This window comes from Marmota monax, unplaced genomic scaffold, assembly GCF_021218885.2.
Source record: "Marmota monax isolate L192 unplaced genomic scaffold, Marmota_monax_Labrador192_F-V1.1 WCK01_AAM20220418_F8-fsc00003, whole genome shotgun sequence".
NCBI classification, from domain to species: domain Eukaryota; kingdom Metazoa; phylum Chordata; class Mammalia; order Rodentia; family Sciuridae; genus Marmota; species Marmota monax.
The window spans coordinates 10539377-10560567 of record NW_026694084.1 but is presented as its reverse complement, the minus strand read 5'-3'; the positions used below and the strand labels follow the sequence as shown (position 1 = coordinate 10560567).

The following is a 21191-nucleotide window of genomic DNA, read 5'->3' as shown; positions in this document are numbered from 1 at the left end:
TGGTTGAGGGCTGGGGATGTGGCTCAAGTGGTAGCGCGCTCGCCTGGCATGCGTGTGGCCCGGGTTCGATCATCAGCACCACATACAAACAAAGATGTGTCTGCCGAGAACTAAAAAATAAATATTAAAATTCTCTCTCTCTCTCTCTCTCTCTCTTTTAAAAAAAAAGTGAAGTCAGTGCAATTGGGAAGAGATCAGAAGCTGTCATACAACCTGCTTCTCTTCCCCCAGAGAGAATCTTTTTTTTTAAAAAAAAAAAAAGACTTGGTTGATAGCCTGTGGCACTTCTGGGAAGTGGTGGAACCTTTAGAGATGGGATCTAATGGAAGGAGGTTATAGGACCCCTGACTCCTCCTCCTTTCCTTTCGCTTTCTGGCAGCTGGGGAGGTGAGCAGCTTTGCTCTACTACACATTCCCTGCCATGAAGTTCTTCCTCACCACTTGTCCAAAAACAATGGAGTCAACTGAACCTCTAAAACCAGGAGTCAAAATGAACATTTCCTCCTTTAAGTTGTGTATCTTAGGTATTTTATCACAGCAATGGAAAACTAATGCAGTAAATACGGGAGCAAATAGCTTGTGAAACATATGAGATCCTTAAGATAGTAAACAAGTTATTGATTTTGGAGGCAAATCAAAGACAGAATAAATGGAACATATCTATTGAACATAGATAATAAAAATGGGACAAATTAGAGTGCCATTAATAGGCAGAAGGACCAAATCTTTTTTTTTTTTTTAACTGGGGGCTGGGAATCAAACCTAGGGCCTCACACATACTAGGCAAGCAATTTACTGCTAAACTGCACCTCTAGCACCTTAAATATTCACAAGGACCATGTCACTTTCAGATTGACAACCACCCATTGGTGAAATCCATTCTGTTCCACATGTGCTCTGCCTAGGAAACAGATACAACCCACCGCTGTTTAGCAGGCTATATGGCAAGCTGTGACCAGGCATACTTATTCCTGTATCTCTCCAAAAGAGCAAGAATGTGTTGGCATCACCTTCTGTCTGCTGAATGCTCTTGCTCATGCTCAATTCTGGTCCTCATAATTACACCACCAGTAAAGAAGGCTGATTTACCAAACATAGGACATGAAGAGTAGGAACAAGGTTCAGACATAATGAAAAGAAAACAAGATTCAGAAATTGTAATCCTTCCATTCCCTACAGGCCCCTTAGCCTGCCCCATCTCTTTCCCCTTGCTATGTTTTAATAGGGTGCTGCTTATATTCTCATTAGATGTTGACCTGGTACCTCTTTTGTCTACACTTTTTTTTTTTTGGTACCAGGGATTGAACCCAGGGACACTTGGCCACTGAGCCACATACATCCTCAACCCTTTTTTGTGTTTTATTTAGAGACACGGTCTCTCTGAGTTGCTAAGTGCCTCGCTAAGTTGCTGAGGCTGGTTTTAAACTCGTGATCCTCCTGCCTCAGCCCCCACTGGGATTATAGGCATGCGCCACCACATGTGGCTGGTACCTCTTTTGTGAAGCAGCAGCTGAGGAGACTCTGGTACTGGTCATAGCTGACAAAAAGCCCAAGGAAGGAGTCAAGACTGAGAACTATGATCATACTAATTTGAGGGTGGTGGGGCAGTATAGTTCTGTGGTGCAGTTTAAGAGGCACAGTAAACTGCTTAGTAAACTACAGAAAGCCTATGTGAATGACAATGTTTGTCAATGAAGCAGATTAGAATGGTGGACAATGAAATAGACACACCTGCACAATTAAAAATGGAGATGGAAGATATAATTGATGTGTTCCAATAGCAGACAGGAAATGTCTACTAAAAAGGGAATCTCCTGCTTTATTCCAGAATTATGTTCCTGCAAACCAAAAATACACTCAGTTAGATTCTACTATAATTCAACTACAATTTGGTTTTACTACAGCTTGACTACTAATGATATAGTTTTCTCTATTTTTATTTCCCCTTTCCCAAATCATTAATGAACATAAATAAATTGTTATACATGCACAAGCATATTACTTTTTTTTAACATTTTAAAAATTTGATTTTAAACTGATACATAAAACAAGAACACTATATATATATATATATATATATATATATATATATATATATATATATATATATATATAGGATCTGTGTGATGTTTTGATATATGTATGCATTGTATAATGTGTCAGGTTGAATGTATATATCCCCTCCAACATTTATAATTTATTTTTTTGTCTAAAAAGTAAATGTAATGGTATGTTTTGATCAACATCACGGGGAAAAATATTGGTTCTGTTCAAAACCCTTCTTTGTTAGTGAGTGTCATATTCACTTAACTCTTTATATTCCAAATCATTTTGCTCTATTTTCTTTTTTTTTTCAAGAATGGATAAATTAAATACTCAGTAATTATTATTATTTTTTTAATTTTTTATTGTTGGTTGTTCAAAACATTACAAATTTCTTGATATATCATATTTCACACTTTGATTCAAGTGGGTTATGAACTCCCATTTTTACCCCATATACAGATTGCAGAATTACATCAGTTACACATCCATTGATTTACATATTGCCATACTAGTGTCTGTTGTGTTCTGCTGCCTTTCCTATCCTCTACTATCCCCCCTCCCCTCCCCTCCCCTCCCCTCTTCTCTCTCTACCCCCTCTACTGTCATTCATTTCTCCCCCTTGTATTATTTTTCCCTTTCCCCTCCCTTCCTCTTGTATGTACTTTTGTATAACCCTGAGGGTCTCCTTCCATTTCCATGCAATTTCCCTTCTCTCTCCCTTTCCCTCCCACCTCTCATCCCTGTTTAATGTTAATCTTCTTCTCCTGCTCTTCGTCCCTACTCTGTTCTTAGTTACTCTCCTTATATCAAAGAAGACATTTGGCATTTGTTTTTTAGGGATTGGCTAGCTTCACTTAGCATAATCTGCTCTAATGCCATCCATTTCCCTGCAAATTCTATGATTTTGTCATTTTTTAATGCAGAGTAATACTCCATTGTGTATAAATGCCACATTTTTTTTATCCATTCGTCTATTGAAGGGCATCTAGGTTGGTTCCACAGTCTTGCTATTGTGAATTGTGCTGCTATGAACATCGATGTAGCGGTGTCCCTGTAGCATGCTCTTTTGCTCTATTTTCATATACACACCCACCCCAAAATCCTTGCATATCTTGTCTGGAGGGTTTTTGTTGTTTCATTTATCATTGCAAAAGCAAGTTTATTTATTTATTTATTAATGTTCTGGGAATTGAACCCAGGGACACTGTACCACTGAGCTCTTTTAAAACTTGTGGTTCAGTTGGTAGACCACTCGCCTGACATGTGTGAGGCCCTGGGTTCAATCCTCAGCACCAGATATAAATAAATAAAACAAAAGATTCATTGAAACTAAAAAAAGAAATATTTAAAAAAACAAAAAAATTTAACCCTAGCTCTTTTTTTTTTTTTTTTTTTGAGACAGGATGTTGCTAAGTTACCTAGGTTGGCCATCCTGTTGCCTTAATTTCCTGAATAGCTGGGATTACAGGTATGGACCACCATGCCCAGGAACAATTTTATGATTTTTTTTGTATGCAACTGTTAAAATGTAGGTCAATTTGTCTTTAAATAGGGATAAGTTTTTTAAAAAATCTTAATTTCCATACAAGTGTAGCACACCTGTAATCCCAGAGGCCAGGGAGGCTGAGACAGGAGGCTCATAAATTGAAAGCTAGCATCAGCAACTTAGTGAGGCCCTAAGCAATTTAGCAAGACCCTGTCTCAAAAATAAAAAGGGTTGGGGATATGGTTCAGTGTTTGAGCACCCCTGGGTTAAATCCCCAGTTTTAAAAAAAAAAAAATCCTAGTTTCCCTTCAAGTCAATGTCACCTTCTTTAAAATTAAAAAAAAAAAATTAATGAACTGTGACTCAATATCTCAATTTGATTTGAGCCTTTCTGTTCCTTGATCTCTGGGATGGCCTGACTAGTACGGTACTTGGAAACTTCCACTGACCCAAGATAATTTCCTATCCCAGGAAGTATTGCATAAGTGAGATATCATTAAATCCACACAGTCTCAAAGAGGTTAAGTAACTTGCCCAAGGAAACAGCTAATAAATAAGGGAACTAGAATTCATACCCATGATGATACTGTTTCAGTGTCCATGTTTTCACTGAGTTCATTCATTTTTGTATTTTCAATAACCTAACATGATGCTTGGCACATAGTAGACAAATTCTTTGATAACATTAAGTAAATGAATGAATCCTCCTCTTAGTTTATTTGCCATGGGGCCTATGTCTCCATTTCCTAATAGAATTTATTTGACTATTATTTAAAATGAATATCTATAAAAATTTTCACCCAGCATTTAATCTCTACTAGTTGCTTTTAAGAAAGGTTTTCTTTCCCCATTCTAAGCTAGGTTTTAGAAGGAACTTTCAAGCCATATTCAAAGTTCACATAAAACTTCTACATTACTTTACCATACTTCAGACAGCTATTCACAAAACAGGTGCATGCATTTCAGCTTCAATCTACTTAACTCTCTTTCACCTTAATTTTGTTAAACCAAACTATTTTTTCTTTCTGTTGTAGTTATCTTTAGATAACTGAGAGCAGTAATTAGTAATTCAAACAAATTGTTGTCACGGTCAGTAGCCACTGTCTATTGCCCTTGCAATATACAGGAGTGTTGCCCTCTCCACCACTTTAATCGTTGGCTTTGAAAAGAGCATGCAGCAGGGAGACTTTGGAGTCTACTACTTTTTAGCTGGATTATTCTTAATTACTTATCCTAAGGCTCAGTTTCTTCTTTTGTGATAGGAGGGAAACTGCTATATCTACCTTACAGTCAAGTCCTGACCATTAAATAATTTATATTTTTTGTATAAGATGCCTGGTGTAGGTGCTGGCATTTTCTGAAAGTTCAATATTATTGATGGTTGAAACATTTTCAAAGAGGTTTCAAAATACTGCCCTGAATTTAGTAGATTTTCCCCTTTCTCGTTCTCAAGCCCAGTTCACACACACACTTCCCCCGCAACCACTTCCTTTTTACGGTCGCTGAAATGCAAAACATGCCAACTTTTTTCATTAACTTTTAAACGCTGTGACTCCCCCTTCCCTATCGAGTCACATCTATCAGCGCGTTCTTTACGCCTCACACTGTGACACGCCCTCCAGCCACCGGGCAGTCTCTCAGGACCAGCCAAGTCAGCGCAACCTACCGTGTTCTTGGGGCACCACTAGGGCTAGTTGTGGACTTCTGACCTGGCATACGGGGCATCTACCAGGTGAGGAGAGCCGGGGGCTAGTTGTGGACTTCTGACCTGGCATGCGGGGCATCTACCAGGTGAGGAGAGCCGGGGGCGGGCCAAGAGTGGCTGGCAGCCGGCAGGCACCGGTCCTCGCGCCAGGGGGCAGATGGATTGTGGAGGGCGGGGGCAGGAGGGGCGGGGCCCTGAGGAGAGATGGGCGTGGCCCAGAGGCGCGCTTTGAGTCCTTCCTTGGGAACGTGGGAGGTGAGGCCCGTTCAGTGAGGTGGGGCCAAAGATGGTGGGCGGAGCCCCGAGGCGGGGTGGCCAAAGCCGACCTGAGCAGGAGGTGACTCTCAGTGCAAAGAGGGGGACAGGTCCTACAATAGAGACCAATGTAGTGGAGACTCCCTCAGGCTGCAGGCTGAGGGGCGGGGCCAGCTGAGGTAGGCTGGCGACTGAGGTGGGCCGGGCCCTGAAGCGGGGCCGACCGAGGGTAGGGGGTGGTCCCCGAGACAGGGGGCGGGTCCGGCTCAGTGGAGTGAGGCGGGGCCGGCCGAGGTAGGCGGTTCCCTGAGGTGGGGGGAGGGGCGAAGCAGGCCTAGCTCAAGGAAAGTCCCTCCAAGCGCTTGGAAGAAAGCCCAGTCTGCGCAGAGGGGCGGGTTTTGGGGGCGCTAGGCGGGTCGGTTTTGGCCGACCCGCGGGTCATCTGGAGCTTGTCCTAGTTAGGTGCTCGCCTGCCGCACTCCGGCAGCTCTGGCTGAGTCTGCGCGATGGGCGACCCGGAAAGGCCGGAAGCGGGCATGCCCGAGCAGGATGAGGTAAATGTTGCTGTAGCTTCAGCCTCCGTCTGGTGGTCACATCAGGCCTTGCATGACAGGTTGCGGCTGCAACCTGCAAATTGCAGGACCGTTGCAGGGAATTTTGTTCAGTGCTGTTAGAAACCCGGTGTAGGCCCTTGGGGTGCCCTAGCTTCCCCCGGGAAGGGGGAAGAGCGAGCCGGTTTTCCTCTCCGCTAGGCTGCTCAGCTCTAGGGCCAGCCTAGGGCAGTGCTCGGAGGCTTCGGGCTGGGAAGAGGCGCGACCCCTTTGTTTATCCGTCTTCACTCTTCCCTTGTTCTGGAACCCTGGCCGGGAGTCTGAGGCCAGGAAGGGACTGTGGCGCACTGTAGCATCCCCGGAGTGGTTAAAAAGAGTTGGAAAACGCGTATGGAAATTAACACAGATGGATGAGCTGGAAGTGACAGGTGGAAGGGAGACGGGAAATCTTCATAACAATGAAAACAAATTAGATTAGGAGGCCAGATTGACTCACACCGAGCTACTTAACTGTGTATCGCTGGAGTGCCAGTTTCTTCATTTAAACAGTGGCAGGGATGCGTTCCTCACAGAAAATAAGTGCTTTATGCAAAGTCGTAGGTACTTAATAAACCCAAGTTAACTTGCTCATCTTCTTTGCTTCTATACTAATAGAAGTACGTAAAACAGTAAAAAAAACTGGGAGTTAGTAGATTGTAGGGTTGTATGGTAGTTTAAATGGTTGGTTGCTCTATAATTTGCATACCTTATCTTTTTTTTTTTTTGCAAATACTTCTAAACCACTTGAAATGAGAGAAATACTTCTTGTACTTGATCTTACTTCTGTGTGGAGTCTTAGACTTAATATTGTAATGATATGAAGAGAACATGAAAGTCTCAGTTCGCTGCTTAGCCCTATATTTTTTACAAAGTTGTAGATTCCAGATTTGAGATTTCATTTTATTTTGATTTTGCAAACATTTGATTACTAGCAAGTTGTAAATAAGTCTTGAAACAAATACATTCTCCACTCCTGGAAAAACTTTGGTGTTTTGTTAATGGCACCTGTAGTCATGCTGACCTAACACCTGGGCAGTGTTTTTTTTTTTTTTGTTTTTATTTATTTATTTATTCATTGTATTTTATTTATTTATTTTTTGGTACTGTGGATTGAACCCAGGGGCATTCTACTACTGAACTTCATCCCCAGCCCTTTTTATTGTGAGATGAGGTCTAACCAGATTGCCAAGGCTGGCCTTGGAATTTGCAATTATCTTGCTTTAGCCGGACGATTAGCTGGGAATAACAGGCCTATGCCCAGCTGGAAGTTAACCTTTCTATTACAAAGGTAGGCAGAATTTTATTGAGCATCTTAGTACAAAGGTTTTTAAATTGACATGCAAAGATTCCTAAAGTATTTTGTCTCAGATGTGTTAGTGAGGCGTGGGCCATCTTCTTGAATCACCTGGAGTACTTTGTAAAAATGTTAATTACTGGGCCCTCACTCCAGATCTAGTAAATCAGTTTTAGGGTGGGTCTGCATTTAGACCTAAGAGTGCTGAGTTTACAAGCACTTTAGTGTTCCTAATACACCTATTTTAAGAAACACTGCCACTGGGCATATTGGTGCATGCCTGTAATGCTGGTGATTTGGGAGGTTGAGGCCGGAGATTGCAAGTTCAAGGCCAGCCTCAACAATTTAGTGAGTCTCTAAGCAACTTAGACCCTTTCTCAAAATGAAGAATTAAGAGGGCTATGGATACAGCCAAGTGGTTAAGTACCCCAGGTCATGAGAAATTCTCAGAGAAGGTTCAATCTCCAGTACAAAACAAAAACAAAAACAAAAAACCTTATGAATAAAATATGACTGTGACAGCATCTGAGTATTCTACTGGAGAAGAAGAAGAGAGGTACAGGCAAACACCTGGGTGTGGTGGAATTAGAGCTGGCTAGGAGGTAGGGGCCATTAGAATGCCAGCCTAGATCAGGACATAGTAAGTGCTTACTGGGGAATCTTTTCTTAAAAAAAAAAAAAAGTACATAATAATTATATATAATAGTGGAATTCATTGTGACATATTTATACACGCAGATAACATAATTTGATCAATTTCATTCCCAGTACTTCCCCTTGAGCTCCCCTTCTCCATGACCCCCTGGTCTCTCTTCTATTTTCAAGAGATTTTTTTTTTTTTCCCTAGCTTCTACATATGAAAACATATGACCTTTGACTCTCTGAGCCTGGCTTATTTTGCTTAACATTATGCTCTCTAGTTCCATTCATTTTCCTAGAAATGTCAGTTTCATTTTTCTTTATGATTGAATAAAAAAGCTCCATTGTGTATATATATTCACATTTGTTTTCTCCATTCATCTGTTGACAGACTCTTAGGCTGGTTCCCTGACTTGGCTATCATGAGTTGCACTGCTTTAAACAGGGGTATGCATGTATCTTTGTCCTATGCTGACTTCCTTAGGATAAATACCAAGAGTGCTATAGCTCAGTCATATGGTGGTGCTGTCACCAGGGGAAAAAATATCTCTGGAATAGAGTCATTAGAAATTCTCAAAGAAGGGGCTACTCAACTCAGGACAAGCAGGGTTCTTGATCTATGCCATAGAAAAGAATTTCAACATGGCATCAGTATAGGCACAGAATTTTATTTAGGAAGGCAAGGAATACATGCTCAAGGGAGAAGGTGGGCCATCTTGAGAGTGAGAGAAGTGTTTGGGGATAAAGAAAGAAATAGACTTTCAAATTTTGAAAGTGAGAAGCTTTAGGGGCAAAGTGAGCAATGTACATATTCAAGGAAGAATATGGCCATCTCCAGAGGGAGAGACAGTAACCTCTTAGTCTGTGGTACTATTTATAGAGGGGCAGTAGCTAGGGGCTGAATTAATGGTAGAGGCAGAGCTAAGTTGCACAATTTTGTGCCAGTTTTTCTAGCACTTGTACATTGCCTTCATGTTACTTTTTGCAGGCAAATTTATGGGGTCAAGGGTGTGGTCTGAATTTTTTGCTTTGTATTCCAGAGGTTTCTAACTGTTTTCTTGTATTCCAAAGGTTCATGGGCCCTTCTCTTTTGAGACTCAGTATATTTTTATTTTTCTGTATTATTAAATTTCTATCTCAGTTCCAATCCTAGTCTTTTGAGGAATCTCCATACTGATTTTCATAGTGGTTATACTAATTTACATTCTCTGTGTAACTGTGTCTGTGCCCTTCCCTGACTTCCTTGCCATTGCTGGGCAATCTTGTCCTGGCATGCCCAGATACCTCTTAAGACTAGATGGTCAGAAACTAAGGCAGAAGAAACTGGAAGTGCTAGTTTGCAAAAGATAGTGGAATATTGCTGAACTATATTTCAAATTCTCATCACCTTACATTTTTATAGCAGCACAATTCATAATAGCTAAACTATGGAACCAGCCTAGGTGTCCATCAGTGGATGAAAGGATAAAAAAATGTGGTATATATGCATATTGGAGTTTTATTCAGCTATAAAAAAATGAAACTTCATTTCTAGGAAAATGAATGGAACTAGAGACCGTTATGTTAAATGAAATAAGTTAAAATCAGAAAGTCAAGGTTGTATGTTTTCTCTCATATGCAAGAAGAAAATGGAAAAGAAAGGTGGGCTTTTTCTCATGAAAATCAAAGGGAGATCAGTAGAGAAAAGGGACCAAAGAGTGGAAGGTAGGTAGGGAGGGAGGGTGTAAGTGCTGGGGAGCAATATTGGCCAAATTATATTGTTATATTTTGTGCATGTACAAATATATAGCACAGATCCCATTATGTGCAACTATAATGCATCAATAAAATAGGTGTGGAAAAAATTTCCATCACTTCTCACTTGTGTAGCTACAACTTAATTATCTCTCTACTTCTAATCTTTCGTTTGTTTTTAAAATTAGGTATATATGGCACAGAATGCATTTTGATTCATTGTACACAATTACAGCACAACTTTACATTTCTATGATTGTACATGATGTAGCGTCACACTGTATGTGCCGTCATAAATGTACCTAGGGTAACAGTGTCCATCTCATTCCACCATTTTTCCTGCCCCCATGCACCCTCCCTACCTCTCCCTTCCCTTTGCCCAGTCAAATTTCCTCTATTTTCCCCATGCCTCCCCACTTCGTGTTATGGATCAATATCAACTTAACAGAGAGAACATTGGACCTTTGGTTTTTTGGGATTGGCTTACTTTGCTTAGCATGATATTCTCCAACTCTGTCCATTTACCTATAAATGCCATGATTTTATTCTCTTTTATTTAATTAATTAATTTTTTAAAAGATTTATTTATTTATTTTTTTAGTTTTCGGCGGACACAACATCTTTGTATGTGGTGCTGAGGATCGAACCTGGGCCGCACGCATGCCAGGCGAGCGCGCTACCGCTTGAGCCACATCCCCAGCCCCTTTATTCTCTTTTAATGCTGAGTAATATTCCATTGTGTGTGTGTGTGTGTGTGTGTATACACACACACACACACACACACACACACATATATATATATATATATATATATATATATAAGTTTCTTTATCCATTCATCTATTGAAGGGCATCTAGGTTGCTTCCACAGTTTAGCTATTGTGAATATGCTATGAACATTGATGTGGCTGTGTTACTATAGTACGCTGATTTTAAGTCCTTTGGGTATATGCTGAGGAGTGGGACAGCTGGGTCAAAGGGTGGTTCCATTCCAAGTTTTCTGAGAAATCTCCATGCTACTTTCCTGATTGGTTGCACCAGTTTGCAGTTGCACCAGCAGTGTATGAGTGTGCCTTTTCCCCCACATCCTCTCCAACATTTATTGTTGTTTGTATCCTTGATAATTGCCATTTTGACTGGCATGAGATGAAATTTTAGAGTAGTTTTGATTTGCATTTCTCTAATTACTAGAGATGTTGAACATTTTTTCATATATTTGTTGTTCAAATGTATCTCTTCTGAGAAGTGTCTGTTCAGCTCCTTAACCCATTTATTGATTGGGTTGTTTGTTTGTTTGTTTTTTGTTTTTTTGGTGTTAGGTTTTTTGAGTTCTTTATATATCCTGGAGATTAGTGCTTTATCTGATGTGTGTGTGGAAAAAATTTGGTCCCAAAATGTAGGCTGTCTGTTCACCTCATTGTTTCTTTTGCTGAGAAGAAGCTTTTTAGTTTGAGTCCATCCCATTTATGAATTTTTGATTTTATTTCTTGTGCTTTATAAGTCTTGTTAAGGAAGTCAGGGCCTAATCCAACATGATGAAGATTTGGGCCTACTTCTTCCTCTATTAGTCCAGGGTCTCTGGACTAATTCCTAGGTCCTTGATCCACTTTGAATTGAGTTTTGTGCATGATGAGCGATAGGGGCTTAATTTCATTTTGCTGCATGTGGATTTCTAGTTCTCCCAGCACCATTTGTTGAAGAGGCTATCTTTTCTCCACTGTATGTTTTTGGTGCCCTTGTCTAGTATGAGATAACTGTGTTTATGTGGGTTTGTCTCTGTGTCTTCTATTCTGTACCATTGGTCTACATATCTATTTTGGTGCCAATACCATGTGGATTTTGTTATTATAACTTTATAGTATAGTTTAAGGTCTGGTATCTTATCTGCTATTCAATTCCATTTATTATTGCCAGATCAGTCTTTCATTAAACTAGTGCTTGATGTCATTCCCCCAATATAAGCTTACCAAAATGTCCCAGTTCTTTCTCTCATTCTCTCTCTCTCTCTCTCTTTCTCTCTCAGTCTCTCTCTCTTACACACACACACACACACACACACACACACGAATTTTTTCAGGCCAGCAAAGTTCTAAAATAGCTTTTTTCATGCAACTTTTTAATGTAGGTCTTTATTTCAATTGCTAAAATTGTTATCTTAATTGGTAGCAAAATCTAGTTTTTTTTCTTTTCTAATTCATTCTACATGTGATTAATCTTCCTAATGCCACTTCTGTTTCTCTTAATTCTATTCAGAAATCCTCCATGACTGTTCATAGTTATAGTCAAAATGTATCCTACAGTGAGCACCAGCATCTGGGCACTGAGGACAAGGGGGGAGAGTTGGAGTATGAGCCTCTGGGCCCCCAGATGTTTGCAAATCTTTGGCCCACAAAATTAGCTCTTAGCTTACTTAATAGCCACAGTCTGTATCCTTTAGGGAATTTCTCTTGTCTGTGAACCCTTAGCTTTAGTCAAATCAGGTAGATGACTTCTGCCTTTGCTTTTGTTCGTCCTGAATTCATTTCAGTCTGTTTTCATCCCAGCTGGTTCCCCTTCTTCCATCTGCTCTTTAAATGTCTGCATTTTCTAAGGCTTTATGTTTGCTTGTCTTGCTGTTCTCTATATAGTCTTCCTGGATAATCACATCCATTCCCTTGGCGACCATTAATGGGATCTTCAACACTCCTGTGCCACAGTGTTATATTTTTAGCAAGCTACTGGTCATGTTGAAACTGTATTTATAGTTTTTTTTTTTTTTTTATTGACAAAGTTGGCTTTATAGAAATTTTTGTGTATACTACTTATTGTTGTTGCTTGGGTTGTTGGACAGGCTAGTTTAAATTCTGTGAAACATTCAATGTGAGAAGCAAGAGTTTTGACTGATTTATTCAGTTATTTAGGTATTGAGCAGCTTCAATGTACCTCTTATTTCTTGTTTATCACCTAGTTGCTGGGGCTGGAGATTTTTAGCAAGAATTCTACTATAGAATATCTCTTAAATCGTATGTGTGTTATTAATGCTATTCTAAGTTAGGCAAGAGATGGGTGGTCCAATAAGTTTTAAATTATTCTTCCCACCTCCAATTTCTCTACAAAACTACATTTCTGCAAGTGTTCATAGAATACAGATCCAGTTATGTTACTTGTCTGGTTAAAAACCTTCAGTGGCTCCCAATAGTTTTCATGTTATAGGCCAGAAGCCAATGTAGTATCAAATCAATGTATCAAAGTAGGCCACATTTACCTGCTCCAAAAACTTCTTAATTTTCATTAAATGAAAATGCAAAATAGACATATCCAGCCTAAACTCAGATCAAATTTAGAGTTAGAGTACATATTTTAAAATCATTTAAGTTTTTGTTTGTTTTATCAAAATGATGACACTGAGATAAAGTATGAAAATAGTTATATCAAAGTGATTAGAAGAAGCTGGGTGCACGCCTATAATCCCCATGGCTCTGGAGGCTGAGGCATGAGGATTGCAAGCTCCAAGTCATCCTCAGCAACATAGTGAGACCCTGTCTCATAATAAAAAATAAAAAGGGCTGAGAATGTGACTCAGTAGTTAAGCACCCTGGATTCAATGCTCGTTACCAAAAAAAAGAAAAAAGGAAAAAAGAAAGAAAATTGCTTATAGGAAAATGGCTATGGAAAAATCAATATATATTTATTGTGTTAGTTTTTCATTGCTGTGATTAAAATACCTGACAAGAACAATTTAGAGGAGGAAAGATTTATTTTTAGCTCATAGTTTCAGAGGTCTTGGTCCATGGTCCACGATTGCAGAAGTCTCATGGTGGAAGGGCATGGCGGAAGAAAGTTGCTTAGCTCATGGCAGCTGGGAAGCAAAGAAGTGGGGCAGGGACAGATATAATCCCAAAGGCCATGCCCTTAGTGATTTACTGCCTTCAACTGTACTCTACCTTCTAGTAGTGCATTTAGTCATCCAGAGATTAATCCACTGAGCAGGTCCAAGCCAAAGCCCCACCTCTGAACCTTGCCCCTAGTAATTTACTGCCTTCAACTGTACTCTACCTTATAGAAGTACATTTAATCATCAGGAGATTTAATCCACTGAGCAGGTCCAAGCCTTCATGACGTAATCATTACTTAAAAGCCCCACCTCTGAACATTACTGCATTGAGAACCATACTGTCAACACATGAGCCTTGGGGGACATTCCAGATCCAAACCATAATATTTACATTTCCATGAACTTTAACACCTGAACCCTTTCCCAAACAAAATCATAAGTGTAACCAATTGATGAAATCCTTTTGTCTTTTAGTATAATTTTATTTAAGTTAATATTTATAAGATTGTAACGTCAGTCAATGGAATTATGAGGCTTTTGATGAACCCACCATTTGAATTGGGGTATAGATAAAATTTGGAGATTTATATCAAACTTAACAAGCAGTGTCTTTATATATTTATCAGAAGTTCTCTTAATCAACTAGCTGTTAAACAATTCTGTTGATTAGTCAACCCTGTAAAATAAACAGATACTCATGAGCTTTAGAATGCATATGGCCAGGAGTAAGCTACTCTCTCATATACTCATGTAATTCTGTTTTCACTGTTTGAGTTATAACTTACCAGGATCAGTTTTCTTTAATTCTAATTCTATTTATATCAATTACACTTGTATTATAATTATTGCAATTTAATTAAATAATATGTGAACTAATAAAGTATGAGTATGAAAAGAAAGCTCTTTCTATGAAAACTTTAATTGAAGGCTTTGGAAAACTCAATAAAGGTGAGTTGTTAAAAACAAGTTCTTCTGAAATATGAATTCTTAGCTTAGGTCCACAGAGGGTACCCTGGAGAACCCTGCATGAACCTCTTGAATTGTATTAAATATACACCATGAAGTAAGCATTATGTCATCTCTAGTGCATATCAAATGTTACATATCCTCTCTTCACATTGCAAAATCTTATATTACCCTCCTAATTTAGCTTTTCTTAATCCACATTTTATGAGGATAGAATGGAATAACATATATGCAAATGTGGCTTTCATTTCAATATAAAGGTATACTCAGCAGTTTCATAAATCCTGACACTGATCAGTTATGTATCAGTGTGTAAAAATTCCATTCAGGATTAGTCATCAGGAGATTAATCCACTGTGCCAAAGTGTTACTGCTTGTGGTTTCCTTCCCAACTTTAAGTATGTGCACCCTGTAGCAAATGGAGTAGATAGAGATGTCCAACCCTGAATAGACTTCTGTACTTCTGGAATAAAATACATAGCAAAAAAAAAAAAAGACTGCAGAATAGTATCAAAATATTCCAACATGATAATAAAAGCATAATCTAGAGGAACTAAAGGAAGGGCAATGTAGATCAAAACAGGTTGAAAACACCTATTGAGTGTAAATCTTTGCCTTTTCAATTGGGCCTCAGTTCTAGCTAATCTCAGTTATATTTGAGTACCTCACTTTTTCTTTTTTTGTAGTGTTGGTGTTTGAACCCAGGGTTTTGTGCATGCGGCGCAAGCACTCTACCAACTGCACTATATCCCCAGCCCAAGTACCTCACTTTTTAAGCCTCTCCAGCCATTCTCTATTTCATGAGTGAAAATTCCTTTAAGGAAGTTACAGAAGATATTGATTCATCAAATACCTGGCCATTATAATAATTTTTTAAATATAGGGACAACCTTTAAAAGGTCAATCAACAATGTCTTGATAATCAATAAAATGATAATTTTTAGAGTTGACAGCACTTGAGAATGTGCAAAGTACTTTTATTTATTTATGTGCAGTGCTAGGGATTGGACCCTGCATGCTTCACCACTGAGCCACAACCCCAACCCTTTTTATCTTTTATTTTGAGACAGGGTCTTGCTCAGTTGTTGAAGTTGCCCTTGACCATGTCATTTTCCTGTCTCAGCTTCTCAAATAGCTAGGACTAAGGACTACATGCACCACCACTCTCAGCCAAAGTACTTTTATTTATATTAACTCCTCTAAACTTTCTAACAGTTATTTGAAATAAGCTTAGCAAATATTATCTTTAATTTGCAAATAACAATATTCAGGTTAAGTGATTTGGCTGAGAACATGAATGCCCTTGTAAGTGAAAATAATTTTGTACTATAAAGAATAATCTGAAAATGCAAATAGGAATAATAGGTTGGTATATGGGATGGCTAAAAGGAAGAAAGGCCAATAAATTGTTGGTAAGGAGTTTTCAGATAAATATAATAAGTATTTCATTTAAGAGTAGAAAAAACATTAAAATGAAAAAATGGTTTATAATAGTGGCCTATTCATGGCATCATTCTATATCAGAGTGGTACTGAAGAGACATTTTGTCTGCAAATAGAAATTTTCCCACCGTGGCATTTATGGACCTTGCTTTATACTTACTGTCTAAGTAACAATCACTACAAAAAATTTTGAGTGCCTATTATGCATGTTTAAGTATTTTTAAAATTTTGTTCTAATTAATTATACATGACAGTAGAATGCATTTTGATATATCATACATAAATGGAGTATAAATTCTCATTCTTCTGGTTGTATGTGATTTAGAATTACACCAGTCATGCAATCATATATGCACATAGGGTAATAATGTCTGATTCATTCTACTATCCTTTCTATCCCCATACTCCTCTCTCCCTTCATCTCCCTCTGTCTAATCCAAAGTATCTCTACTCTTCTCTAGCCCCACCCCCTTATTGTGAATTAGCATCTGCATATTAGAGAAAACATTCAGCCTTTGCTTCTTTGGGATTGGCTTATTTTGCTTAGCATGATATTCTCTAGACCCATCCACTTACCAGCAAATGCCATTATTTCATTCTTCTTTAAGGTTGTATAATATTCCATTGTGTATATATACCACATTTTCTTTATCCATTCATCTGTTGAAGAGAATCTAGTTCCATAGCTTAGCTGTTGTGAATTGAGCTGCTATAAACATTGATGTGGCTTTGTCACTGTAATATGCTGATTTTAAGTCCTTTGGGTATATGCTGAGGCGTGGAATAGCTGGGTCAAATGGTGGTTCCATTCCAAGTTTTCTGAGGAATCTCCATACTGCTTTGCAGATTGGTTGCACCAATTTGCAGCCCCACCCTGCAATGTGTAAGTGTACCTTTTCCCCCCACATTCTTGCCAACACTTATTGTTGCTTGTATTCTTGATAATTGCCATTTTGACTGGAGTAAGATGAAATCTTAGTTTTGATTTGCATTTCTCTAATTGCTAGAGATGATGAACATTTTTTCATATGTTTGTTGATCAGTTGTATTTTTTCTTCTGTGAAGTGTCTGTTCAGTTCCTTAGCCCTTTTATTGGTTGGATGATTTGGGGTTTTTTGATGTTAAGTTTTTTGAGTTCTTTATATATCCTGGAGATTAGTGCTCTATCTGAGGTGCACGTAGTAAAGATTTCCTCCCATTCTTTAGGCTCTCTCTTAGAGTTATTGATTGCCTCCTTTTCTGAGAAGAAGCTTTTTATTTTGAGTCCATCCCATTTACTGTTTCTTGATTTTACTTCTTGTACTTTAGGAGTCTTATTGAGGAAGTTGGTTTCCTAAGCCGACATGTTGGAGAATTAGGCCTTCATTTTCTTCTAATGCAGGGTCTCTGGTCTGATGCCTAGGTCCTTGCTCCTCTTTAAGTTGAGTTTTGTGCAGGGTGAGAAATCAGGGTTCTGTTTCACTCTACTACATGTGACTTTTCAGTTTTCCCATTTCCATTTGTTGAAGAGGCTCTTTTCTCCAGTGTATGTTTTTGGCACCTTTGTTCAGTAAGAGATAACTGTATTTATGTGGGTTTGTCTCTGTGTCTTCTATTCTGTTCCATTGGTCATCATGTCTGTTTTTGTGCCAATACCATGCTATTTTTATTACTATATAGCTCTAGTATAATTTAAGGTCTGATATTGTGATGACTTTTGCTTCATATTTCTCTCTAAGGATTGCTTTGGCTATTCTGGGCCTCTTGTTTTTCCAAGTGGATTTCATGACTGATGTTTAAGCACTTTTAATCATTAGAATAAATCTGTGAGGAGGACATTATGTTACAGCTGCACAAGCTGAGGCTCAGAGAGCTTCGTCAGCTTCCTACAGTCATGCAACTAGCCAAACTCTATTAGCCAACTGCAGGATAATAGTAAGGATTCAACCCAGGTAGACTGGCTCCCAAACCCATGTTGTCTCCCAACTTCCCCAGATGTATGTTTTCTTATGAATAAGAGGAAATATCTTCATACCTCGGGTGTTTGTACTTTGTTTTTCAAAGAGGTTATCTTCAGATACCAACGAAAAGGAAGTGAAAGCTAATGAAGAGCCACTCCTAAGAAAGAGTTCTCGCCGATTTGTCATTTTTCCAATCCAGTACCCTGATATTTGGAAAATGTATAAACAGGCACAGGCATCCTTCTGGACAGCAGAAGAGGTATGTGGCATCATCTTATTAACATTCATGGCCTATAATGCAGTGTTGACTTCCTGTGTTATGGAGTGTTGAAACATTTTAACTTTTATTAAGACCAATTGTATAAGATGAGGTTAAGAATTTTTGAGACTAAACATAGTGTTCTCCAATATTTTAGTTTAGATCACTTTCTATAAACAAATTATCTGCTGCAAAAAAAAAAAATGCATCTTGTTTTGCCTGGTGCTTTGTTTTGTTTTGGGATACTGGGGGTTAAATCCAAGGAAGCTTTACCATTGAGCCATATCCCCAGTCCTTTTTATTTTTCATTTTGAGACAGGATCTCACTAAGTTGCCAAGGCTGACTCTGAACTTGCTATCCTTCTGCTTCAACTTCCCAAGTAGCTGTGATTACAAGCATGTGCCACTGTGCCAGCTATAGATTTTTACACTAATATATTTTAGGACATTTTCTACTTTTAAACATACTTTTGGTTTGCTATGGCCACATAGATTAGTCTTTACTTGTGCTCAGCAAAATAAGCAAAGTTGTAACTATGGTAAAAAAAAAAAAAGAAAGAAAGAAAAAGAAAAATAGACTGAAAGCTTTAAGGACCCTGATTTCATTTAAACAAATTATGTGAATTGCTTAACTGACTGTACAAAAGGAGCTAACCAGGCTGACTTCACAGTTCTTCCATTCTGCCTCAGCAGCATCAAACTTGATTCAAGGGCTGAGGATGTGGCCGAGAGGTAGAGCACTTGGCTCAGTGTGCAGAAGACTCTGGGTTGGATCCCTAGCACCACAAAACAAACAAAAACCTGATACAGTTCCCCCTAACAGGATAGATGTAGAATGTTGTCTGTTATTGTGATTTTTTCCACCAAGGAAATGAGTTGAACACAGCAAATTAGATAATACTTGCTGGTTTGGTAAGGACAGGTGGTCATGCAAATGACTGCTTTGTAGTCTAGTTGAACACACAAATAGATATGACCTTCATCTTGCTCTGTGTACATACACATAAGTAATGTCTCTATTTCTATAGATAGATGTATCTATTTGGATAGATACATTTGGATTGGTCTGTTTTTCAAGAGATTTATTCTATACATATAAACATACCCTGTAAAAAATGCAGATTCTAGGGCCTGGCTGCCTAAGTACAAATCCTGCTCTTTTGCTTATTAGTTGTAGAACTAGGAAAGTTGCTTTACCCTCTTTGTGTATTGTCATAGATAAATGAGGCTAATAGTACTTGGCCTATTAGGTTGTTAGCCCATTAGGACTAATGAGAAGTTAAGAAAGGTACCTGACAGTAAGCATTAAATAAATGCTTTATTTTATGCCTAGAATGGGTATCATTTAACCTAGAAATCAGAAAGGCACAAGTGTCTGAAATTTCTCTTAAACCAATTTTACTCACTTTCCCTTCTTATATTGTCAACATCTTTATTATACTGTAGTTGACATATAGAGCAAAAAAGCAAACAAAACATCTAGTATTTTTAGGGGGCTAGGGGGCTACCAGGGATTGAATTCAGGGGCACTCAACTGCTGAGCCACATCCCCAGCCCTATTTTGTATTTTCTTTAGAGACAGCATCTCACTGAGTTGCTTAGCACCTCGTTTTTTGCTGAGGCTGGCTTTGAACTTGCCATCCTTTTGCCTCAGGCTCCTGAGTTGCTGGGATTGCAGACGTAGGCCACTGCACCTGGCCACATTCAGTATTTTAATACTGGGTCGTAATGCTTGGCACACCTGACTCTCCCTAACTGTCTGTGGTTTTTAGAAAGTTTTTGTTAGACTTGGTTCAGAGAGCAAGTGAAGTATACAGCTGGGATTTTTCACATTAAAAAGGTACTTGTGATACTGGGTTTTCTTGAAATTCATTTGGGAACCATATTTGTTTTTAGCAAATGTAATAAGTGTTCTATGACTAAGAAACACTAATTTTTAAAAACTAAAATATGCAGGTTGATATTGATTTTGTAGGAAGATTCAAGTGCTTGTTATGAAGGGAAGTCAAACACATTCTTAGTTCCACATATTTTTCATTTAAACAAATTATGTACATTATCATTTAATCAACTTTGGACTCTACTTTTTAAAAAAAAATCAGTGGTTGAACTTAACTTCTCAATATTAAACCCCCACTTTGGAAGGCAAAAGGTCAGGGCCTTGGGATTTTTTTTTTTTTTTTTAATAAGTCACTTGGGCAATTTTGATAATCAGCTAGTATGTTAACTTTCTGTTGCTGTGACAAGATTCCTGAGAAAATCAACTTATAAAGGGAAAGATTGATTTTTGGCTCACAGTTTCAGAGATTTCAGTTTATGATTGCTTTGCCTTGTTGCTTTGGACCTGTGACAGCACAGTACATCATGTCCAGTGTGCATGGTAGAGGCCACCTGGTCACCACATAGTGGCTGGGAAGTGAAGAAAGAGGAAGTAACCAGGGGTCCCAATATTCCCTTCAAGGGCAAGCCCTTAGCAACCTAATTTCCTTCCACTAAGTCCCACTTCCTACTGGGTCTACCACTTCTGGTAGCGCCACAGTTGATGACTGTGCTTTTGACACATGGACCTCAGGAAACATTGAGGATCCATACTATGGCAGCTAGTTTGGAGTCCATTTTTAGATGATGGAAGTGAGAATTTGCTCAAGAGAGATAAAACTAGGAAGGAAGGTTTATGTTTCTGGAAGGGAATATGACCAATGTATAAGTAAAATTTATATGTTTAAAGAGATAAGTTTAATATTTAAGAACAAACATATTTTAATATTAAAACTCAGTATCAGGAAGATGTCCTTTGTGAAGCCTAAGTCGAGCCCTTAGTAGAACACAACTTGATTTCTAGTGTATTTATTTTACAAGATGAAGACAAATATTACACCCTCTCCATCCCATCGTATCCTCAACACTTAGCATAATATTGGGCATGTAGTAAGTTCTCAGCAAACATCTAAAAAATAGGGGTTTAGGAAAGAAAACAAAAAGTGAAAATTATGGATATTACTCTTTTTTGGGGGGAAAGGT

The 21191-nt window shown here is 38.6% G+C and overlaps 1 protein-coding gene across 5 annotated transcripts in view; it reads left to right on the top strand.

The window, feature by feature from the left end:
- The first annotated feature begins 5117 nt into the window (after positions 1–5117).
- Positions 5118–21191, top strand: part of Rrm2b (ribonucleotide reductase regulatory TP53 inducible subunit M2B) — a 40718-nt gene continuing 24644 nt past the window's right edge. For 2 of the 5 annotated variants that reach the window (XM_046464801.2, XM_046464800.2), the window contains exons 1-2: positions 5822–6046; positions 18015–18170. In XM_046464801.2, the coding sequence (XP_046320757.1) occupies positions 5999–6046; positions 18015–18170 (204 nt within the window). In that variant the 5' untranslated portion in view covers positions 5822–5998. Of the gene's footprint in view, positions 5324–5559; positions 5672–5821; positions 6047–18014; positions 18171–21191 lie in introns of those variants that run through there. The other 3 variants (XM_046464803.2, XM_046464802.2, XM_046464804.2) reach the window with 3 other exon arrangements.